General features: G+C 52.9%; 1 protein-coding gene across 3 annotated transcripts in view; it reads left to right on the forward strand.

The window, feature by feature from the left end:
• Window positions 1-6: 6 nt before the first annotated feature.
• Window positions 7-9165, forward strand: part of Cspg5 (chondroitin sulfate proteoglycan 5) — a 14132-nt gene continuing 4973 nt past the window's right edge. For 2 of the 3 annotated variants that reach the window (XM_005347988.2, XM_013346622.2), the window contains exons 1-4: window positions 7-148; window positions 744-1851; window positions 5175-5363; window positions 7357-7513. In XM_005347988.2, the coding sequence (XP_005348045.1) occupies window positions 52-148; window positions 744-1851; window positions 5175-5363; window positions 7357-7513 (1551 nt within the window). In that variant the 5' untranslated portion in view covers window positions 7-51. The remainder of the gene's footprint in view (window positions 149-743; window positions 1852-5174; window positions 5364-7356; window positions 7514-9165) is intronic. The other variant, XM_005347989.2, reaches the window with a different exon arrangement.

Below are 9165 nucleotides of genomic sequence, written 5' to 3' on the forward strand. Positions count from 1 at the left end.
GCGCAGCCAAGCCGCGCGCACGGCGCACAGCGGCCGGGGCTGCTCCGCACGATGGGCCGAGCTGGAGGCGGGGGCCCGAGTCGGGGGCCGCCACCAGCGCTGCTGCTTCTGGGGGCCACGCTGGTCCTCATCGCTGGCTCCGTGCCGGGTAGGTACCCACCGCGACCCCAGCCAGCCCTTGCGCCCCACCCCTGCCAGGGCTCTCGCTGGCTGCCTTCAGGTCCAGGTGGAGTCCCCAAGCCGTGACAAGGGGGCGGGGCACCGTCTGGCCTGCAGCCGGGGACCTGGGCGGGAAAGGGGCGCGGGAGGAGGAGAGGACCTGTGTGTGTGTGGGGGGGGGTACCACAGGCCCACGGGGAGCAGGCGGCAGCCGGGGAGGAGATGGCAGGGTGGGCTAGAGTGGGGGTGGGGTCTTGAGGTAGGGGCGGGGTCTTGCACAGGGGCGGGGCCTGGGTGAAATTTGTGGGCGGGGCTTGTGGGCGGGGCGGGGTCCCTAAGATGAGGCGAGGATGAGCCAGAGTTGGTGGACTACCCTGACCTAGCCTCTCAGACTGCGGGCGTTGTCTGGGGCGGGAAACCACAGGCAAGGTGTATTTCCTCGGGGGCGGGCCTTAGAAGTGGGGCGTGGCCTTGGAAACCGAAGGAGTGTCCCAGGGTGGACCCTGGTCTACTGGGTCTCTCAAAGCTCTCTCACCCTCACACGCCACCTTAACACCCTACCCCCCTCGCCCTCCCTCCCACAGCACGCGAAGCAGGCAGCGCGATCGAGGCTGAAGAGCTGGTGAGGAGCGGCCTTGCATGGGAACCGCGTGCCAATGACACGCGGGAGGAAGCCGGCCTGCCAGCAGCTGGGGAAGATGAGACCTCGTGGACAGCGCCCGGCCGTGAGCTGGCTGCGGTGGGCCGTGGGGTCGGGACAGAGGAGGAGGCATCAGCTGCAGTGACTGGCATTGCCTGGCTGGAGACAGATAGCCCAGGCCTGGCTGGAGTGACTGCAGAGACTGGCAGTGGCGACGCCCAGACCCTCCCAGCTACACTCCAAGCTCCTGTTGAGGCCCTTGGGTCATCTACAATGCCTCCTGCCACCCCTGAGGCTACTGAAGCCAGTGGACCTCCCTCCCCCACTACCCATGATAAGACTAGCCCAGTCTCTGAACTCCCTAAGGAGAAGCCCTTGGAGGTTTGGCTGAACCTGGGAGGCAGCACACCTGAGCCTCAAGGGCCAGAGCCCACTCATGCCCTTGGAGGTCATCTAGAGACCCATCCAACCTCAGATATAATTGACATCGACTACTTTGAAGGGTTGGATAGTGAGGGTCATGGTGCAGACGTGGGCAGCTTCCCAGGGTCACCAGGAGCCTCAGACAGTCACCCTGACACCGAAGGAGAAACCCCTTCCTGGAGCCTGCTTGACTTATATGATGACTTCACCCCCTTTGACGAGTCTGATTTCTACCCCACCACGTCCTTCTATGATGATTTGGAAGAGGAGGAAGAGGAAGAGGATGATGACAAGGATGCAGTAGGAGCTGGAGACCTGGAAGATGAGAATGACCTCCTCCTGCCCTCCCAGAAGCCTGGTGTGGGGCCTGGGACAGGACAGCCCACCAGCCGGTGGCATGCTGTCCCTCCACAGCATACTCTGGGGATGGTCCCTGGCAGCAGCATCTCTCTCAGGCCCCGCCCAGGAGATCCTGGCAGGGACCTGGCCTCAGGCGGAAATGGCACAGAGTGCCGAGTTGGCTTTGTCAAGCACAACGGTTCCTGCCGGTCTGTGTGTGACCTCTTCCCCAGTTACTGTCACAATGGCGGCCAGTGCTACCTGGTGGAGAACATAGGGGCTTTCTGCAGGTAAGGGAGTGGCAGGTGTTCCGGTGCTGGTAAAGTCTGAGCAGCGTAGGTGGGGCAGCCTCAGCAAAGGGGAAGACTTCCCAGAGGAGGGACATTCACAGGACTGACTCCTAACATGTTAGGTACACACCTGCAACCGCAACACTGTGGAGGCCGAGGCAGGAAAATTGTGAATTTGAAGCCATCATGGGCTACATACCCCCCACCCCCCTAAAAAAAAGCTACTTATGATCTTACCATTAGGACAAAGTCCTCAGAAGTAATATTTCATAAATCCTCTAAGAACTGGGCCCAGCCACTCAACCTTAAAGGGAAAGTGAAGGGGTTTCTCCAAGAGCTTAGGAAAGTAGCCATTCTAGTAGATGAAGCTCGCTTGCAACCCTTCTGGGAAGTTAAGATGGCTGCCCCGTGCTTCTGCCAAGCTGTCTGTGTTTGGCCCGAGAGAGCCGGGTTCCTCTGAAGGAGGCACAGGTGTGGAAAGTTAGAGTTCAGCCCTAGGGCAGCACCTCGAGCAGCCGCACACACGGGTGGAGTCCAGCTGAATCTTCTCCCTGGTCTGTGGATGTTCTTGATTTGGGGTGGTGGTTTGCTTCCAATTGGTGACTGCCTTTTGTGGGATAGTAAGTGCATAAAGTTTTCAAAAAGAGTTTAGATGTCCCCGATCCCACACCTCATCAGGAGTTTCCCAGTCACCTCACCTCTGGGAATGCCTTCACAGGGAGAGTTGCCTGATGGGAAACCGTTCCCGGTGGAAGGATCGTGCAGTCGAGGGTGGGCTGGGTGGTTCTTTAAGTGGAGAGCTGTAGTCTTGTTCTCGCCAGACCTCTAACGAGCTCTTGTTTTCATTTTTTTTTTTTTTTTTTTTTTGGTTTTTTCGAGACAGGGTTTCTCTGTAGCTTTTGGTGCCTGTCCTGGAACTAGCTCTTGTAGACCAGGCTGGCCTCGAACTCCCAGAGATTCGCCTGCCTCTGCCTCCCGAGTGCTGGGATTAAAGGCGTGCGCCACCACTGCCTGGCTTGTTTTCATTTTTTTAAATTTTATTTTGAAATAGGGTTTCCCTGTATTGCCCTGGCTGTCCTGGAACTCACTCTGTAGGCCAGGCTGGCCTCGAACTCACAGAGATCCACCTGCCTCTGCCTCCCAAGTGCTAGGGTTTAGGTGGACACCCCCATGCTCAGCCCTTCCTTGCTGTTTTTAAAAGACAAGGTCTTCTGTAGACCAGGCTGGCCTTGAACTCTCTGTGCAGCCAAGGCTAGCCTTGAGTTCCTGAAGTGCTAGACTCACATGCCTGAGCCATACTCAGATGTTGCTCATCTGATGATGATGATGATGATGATGATGATGATGATGATGATGATGATGATGATGTTGATGTTAAATGCTTCAGTGTTTCTTTTCCTTCCTTTGTTCTTATGCATTTAAATTTTGACTGTAGCACCCTGGCATCACAGCTCGAGTTCCAGTTCTGATGTCATTTCCTAGATGGTCACGGCACTAGGATCATCCACGCAGGATGTGACTACACAGTTCTGGTTGGAGTTGTCCAGCCATTCCCAAGAGTAATTTCCTTGATCAAAATTTTATGGTGATGGAGGAATATAGTAACCAGTGACTGTAATCCTAGCATTTGCAAGGCAGAGACGGAGGAACATAGTAACCAATGACTGTAATCCTAGCATTTGCAAGGCAGAGACGGAGGAACATAGTAACCAATGACTGTAATCCTAGCACTTGCAAGGCAGAGACAAAAGAAACAGGAGTTCAAGGCTAGCCTCAGCTACATAGTGAGTTTGAAGCCACCCTGGGCTCAGTGAGATTCTGACTCAAAAAAGAAAGAGAAGAAATTGGGGGGGGGGGATTGTAAAGAATTTGTCAGTTAAAGATCACCAAAAGTGTAGAAGACCCTGTGAGCTTGTTCTGTCTTTAGTCTGGGGAACTATAAGGGATATTTTCAGGATGGGGACAGCAGAGTCTCTGCAAAATCATCTTTCATCCTACTGGGGGCCTGACATTTTTACCTTCAAAGTGAGCTTCCCACCACTGTGGGAAGTCTGGAGCTCTGGCTGCCTTTGGAGAACTGTGAAAGTGCCCAGAACTCCTGGTCCTCTTGGAGAATTCTCCAGTAAGAGAAAGATTGTCCTCCTGGCTAGTCTGCATGGCTGTTTTCCCCACAGGAGGGCTTCCACATGGCCTACACCGATGCCCTCTTGCTCAGCTTCTGCCCCAAGATCACACCCAGACCGCTGTCCAGGCTCCCGCTTCCGCTCTGCACACCCAGGCCTGGCGGCTGCTTGCACACTATTTTACATTCCACTCACAGGAGACTGCCGAGTCTTTCCTTGCAGTCTGCAGCATGCCTTTGTCTCCGTTACCCTGACCCGCTGCAGGGAAAGGATCTGAGCTATGGCAGAACTTTTCTAGAACACTGGGTGAGAGGGCCCCCACACAGAGGGGTCTGCATCCACTAGCAGCCTTAAACAGATCTTCTGTACCTCCCTTTGCCGGGAGATTCTGCTGAAACACAGAAATCCATTACTAGGCACATTTCCCCACCCTGTTCTGGATGTGAAGGAGCCACTTTGCTGGGGCATCGTTCCATCTCTGTACCCCTTTTTCTAGTCTGTCATTCACCTTAGGTTCATGTCCTCCCTCCTTTGCCTGCCTCTGTATCCTTCCACATCTTTCCTCTTTGAAGCAGCCTGGTTCCCATGGAAACAGCAATGTCATTGGAAGAGTTGGAGCCTGGGAATGTCCCCAAGGGCAGGAGAAAGTCACTCAACAAAAGGACGAAAACCCACCCCAGGGATTGATTCTCACTATTCTGGCAGGATAGTTCCCACAGTACTAAGAAGCTTTAGGGGCAGAACCTGTGGGGCTGCAGGGGTAAGAAGAGAATATCCACCCATCTCTGTGTGTCTGTCAGCTCCTTATTTCTCAGTGTCACATGACCTGGATGGGCTAGAGGCTGCCCCATGCAAGGCAGGTCCCAGTATTTCACCTTGAGTCAGAGCAGCCGTCTTTTGTCCAGAGCCAGGGCAGGCAGAATTCTGGGAATCCCTGCAAGGCAAAAGTCCAGGATTCTCTTCTCTCCAGTCACTTAACAATTCTGTAGCTCAGAGATTCCCTTCAGTTTCTCTGCTCTGCTCACCTCGCTTCTATCATGGGCTTTGGAACACCTAGCTCGTGTCATAGAACAGCTGCATCTGCTCAGATTGGGGATGCTGCAGTTCTATAGTCTCAGAGCAGGCTGCTGATTTGAGTGTTGGCTTCAGAGGAGGGCTGTAGCTGTGGCTAAGACTGCTTCCTGCCCTGTGTCCTTGTAGGTGTAACACTCAGGACTACATCTGGCACAAGGGCATGCGCTGTGAGTCCATCATCACCGACTTCCAGGTGATGTGCGTGGCTGTGGGCTCAGCTGCTCTGGTGCTGCTCCTCCTGTTCATGATGACTGTGTTCTTTGCCAAGAAGCTCTATCTGCTCAAGACTGAGAATACCAAGCTGCGAAGGACCAAGTAAGTGTGTACCCGGCAGCCTTTGTCGGCCAGAGGCACCCAGCCCCAGCTGAGACTGTTCCCAGGAGGGTCTCTGGCACCCGTCCCCTAGCCCATTGGCTCAGGCTAAAAGTCCACCCAAGTTTATCTGTTCGTATGTAAAATGTGCCGAATGGAGCCTTGGGCCTGCACACCTATCAACCCACATTCCAGCATCCGAATCCCAGGAAAGAGTGTTAAAGAGAGGGCTTCTAGCATGCACCACGTCCCTCAGTAAATGACTGCACTCACTCTGCCCACCCTGCCTGCACCTGCTTCTCTGCTCTTTGACACCCAGTGGTCAGCGAAAAGATTTTGCTCACAAATCAGTATGGAGTCACTTCAGCCCCTTCACACCTGCTGTCATTTAGTATCAGCTCCTCCTCAGTGGATGCTGAGGAGAGAGATGTTACTGCCACACCGCATTACCTTTGAAAAGCTCGCCTTTTAGGTTAGAGAGTTAGCTCAGTTGACAGGATGCTGGCCTCCAATGCCCAGAGCTACCATTGATCCCGTTCACCATGCGGATGGGGTGTATCCCAGCACTTGGGAAAGGTAGAAGCTAGAGGATCAGAAATCCAAGGTCATCCTCAGCTATCCAGGGAGGTCGAAGCCAGTCTGAGCTACGCGAGACCCAAATAAGATAAAGGCTCACCCCTGAAAGCATGAGCTGTACGTTAGTCTCTAGGTCACTGTTCACGCTCATCCTTTGAGAGTGTGTGAGAGCCTACAGTAGCCTCTCTGTGTCCACCTCCGCCCTTTAGGTGTGATCTGCTTTACTCTTGAGAAGTTGTGCCTATTTTGCATACATATATTCAGGCTCGTGCACACTGGCGCACATACACACACGCAAATGCTGGTCAACCCCTGTTCCCAACGCAGTAGAATTTAGCAGTGATGAGGGTTGGAGTTAACTCTTGTGTAGTTTACGGACCACACAGGAATGCAGGATTTTGTTTTGACTGTGCCTCTGAGAGTTGACCCACATTTACCATGAAATCCATCCCTTAAACACTCAAACGTGACCTTATGCACTAGGAAAAGAGCTCTCTGATCACTAAGCAAAATAAAAAACCCTTTTCAAAGTGTCCGGGAAGTCTCAAAAGAAGATGAGCCACTGGCTTCCTCTGGACCCAAGAGGCAGTTTTTGTAGCACTGGCCTTCCATCTCTCCCCGTACCAATCCCACTGGCCTGAGACTCCCTCCAGAGACTGTGACTGAAGGACTTTCCCTGGGTCCTGGGAAAAAGACGAAACACCATCTGTTGCTCCTGTGCAGACAACGGCAGACCCGTGACCTTCCAGCTAACCGCCCTGGGGCTGAAAGGGCCCCTCCTCCATTGTCCCTGTGCATTGAGGCAGGGACATAAATCTGTGCCCACGAGCACTCCAGAGGGACACAAGCCAGGACCCTTGACTCTTCATTCCATGGCTAGACTAAAGCAATGGTGTGCAGGGAGCAGGGACATGGGGCCGCTTCGGTTGGGGCAGCTGTTGATGGCTGATGCCTGAGAAGGGGAATCACTACTCTGAGGGTACCGTGTGCATTCACCCCTGCAGATACTGCCGACATTTATTGATTCTAAGATACATATTTCTTCTCACATATTAGCATCTCTGAAATTGGATTGTGTCTACAGTTGCTGGCATCGTACAATTGCTGTTGGCCAGATGGCTGTCTTGATGCAGTTGTAATTGCCTGGCGTGCACAAACACGGTCATAGTTGTTCATATCGTTGGCAGTTCTTTCAAAGTCCCAGTGCGCTATGTCAAATATAAAAATCCCAGAGGATAAGAAAGTATTGGATTGGTTTAAGTGGCTGAAGTTTGTTCCCGGTGGCAGGTCAGGTCCTGATGTGCCTTTCTCTATTGATGGTGTAAATACAGTATTTGACAGTGAAGCCGAGGCATTGCAGCTACTACTGCAGTTTGCCTCAATCTCTTGACTTTCTCCCTTCTTCCTTCTGTCCTTCCAGCAAATTCCGGACCCCATCTGAACTCCACAACGATAACTTCTCCCTCTCCACCATTGCAGAGGGCTCTCATCCAAATGTAAGGAAACTTTGCGACACTCCCTGTGTCTCCTCCCCCCATGCCCGTGCCTTGGCTCACTATGATAGCGTTGTCTGTCAGGTAACTGGTCTTCTTCACATCCCCCCTTTGCATGCCTCTGCCCCTGGCCGGTCCCCCTACCCTCGCTCAGAGTAGGGAGTCTCCAACAGCTTTGAAGTCAGCTTAGGGCAACCCAGTGGGGCAGGGAAGGTGGGTATCACTTTTCAGGCAGGCCAGGTTATAGGTACTGGAATCTTCTAGAATGGCTTATGATTTAATCTTCACCTGTTCTTTACTTTAGAAGCCAATCATTGTCTTTTACCTTGCATTGCTGGGGAATTTCCTGGTGGTCCCTGAAGCAAATGGTGACTGCCCCTCGGCATATGTCACTGTGTCACTGACTAGCATTGAGTTTCTAGTGGATTCTCCTATTTCCATCTCCCAAATCCTGGAATTGTAAGCATGAGCCACCACCATGACTGGCATTTTTGGGGGGTTGCGGGGAGCTAGAGTTGAGACAGGGTCTCATGTAGCACAAGCTGTCCTCCAACTTGCTATGTAGTCAACAATGGGTTTGAACTCCTGATCCTCCCACCTCTGTCTCCTAAATGTTGTGATTACAGGAGTGTACCCCTTGCCTGGCTTGCAATTCTGTTTTCAGTCGAAGCCAAACAGTAAAATAGGTCACTGTAGGCCATATTCTGAAGACACGGGCTAATTGGCCAGGCTGAACAGTGTAGTGTTGGGTACTATCAGAGAACTTTAAAAATAAAGTGGGAACCATCCGGACCAAATCCGAGGGCTGTGCACCTAGTGCAGGCTCCATGCTTCCAGATGAGCGCATTTGTGTAGAGAGCAGTAACACAGGTGCAGGAACTACCCAAGGTGCTCGCCTGAGCCATGGCTTTGAAGCAGAGGTTTGAAAAGCTTTGTGGTTAGGCTTTGGGGAGTCAGGGCTCCTTGTTCCTTAGTGATCTAGACCCATTCTGTCCAGAGACCCCTCCAGTAAGTTAGGAATGTTTCTATCTGAAGCTCACCGTGCTGCCTCAGTATAGTCCCAGCACTGGGGAACTGAGGCAGGGGGGTTGTTAGGAGTTCAGTCAGCGGTTGAGACCTTGTCTGGAAAAGAGAGAGACCAACTTGGACTACGTATTAAGATCCTGTCTCAATAAACAAACAACAACGGGCCTGGAAAGATGGCTTAGCCTGTGAAGTACGTTCAGTCAGGGTTTATGGATCAATGGAGGATGATAGTGTGGGCAGGCTCTCTCTGCTCCTCTATTCGACCTGCCATCTTGTATGATGGTGCAGCAGATGTGACCAATATGGAGTTGCTCTGGCCTAACAGTGCAAATGCCCTCAGGAAGGTTTGCTTCTGACAGCTTCACAGTTACTGACTCCTTTCCCCTCTGAGAGGGACGTTGAGGGAACAGCTCCTCCTAGAGCTGCATGTCTGCATGAGTCTGCGCAAGACTGGTTCTTGGCTGAGCTCTATGGAGAGGTCACGTTGAGACCCAGCTTTGGAAACAGAGCAGAGAGCAGGTCAGCTGCCTTGGACCTGCCTAAGAAGGGTGGTGGGCCTGGCTGACACAGCAGTTGGCCAGCCCTCAGGGAAGCAGCAGGACCAAGCCATTGACATCTCCTGGCTCCACCGTCCAGGGAGTCTCTACATGCACATGCTCATGCACACCGTGTACACACACACACACACACACACACACACACACACACAC

This window comes from Microtus ochrogaster, chromosome 5 (assembly GCF_000317375.1).
Source record: "Microtus ochrogaster isolate Prairie Vole_2 chromosome 5, MicOch1.0, whole genome shotgun sequence".
Classification (NCBI taxonomy): domain Eukaryota; kingdom Metazoa; phylum Chordata; class Mammalia; order Rodentia; family Cricetidae; genus Microtus; species Microtus ochrogaster.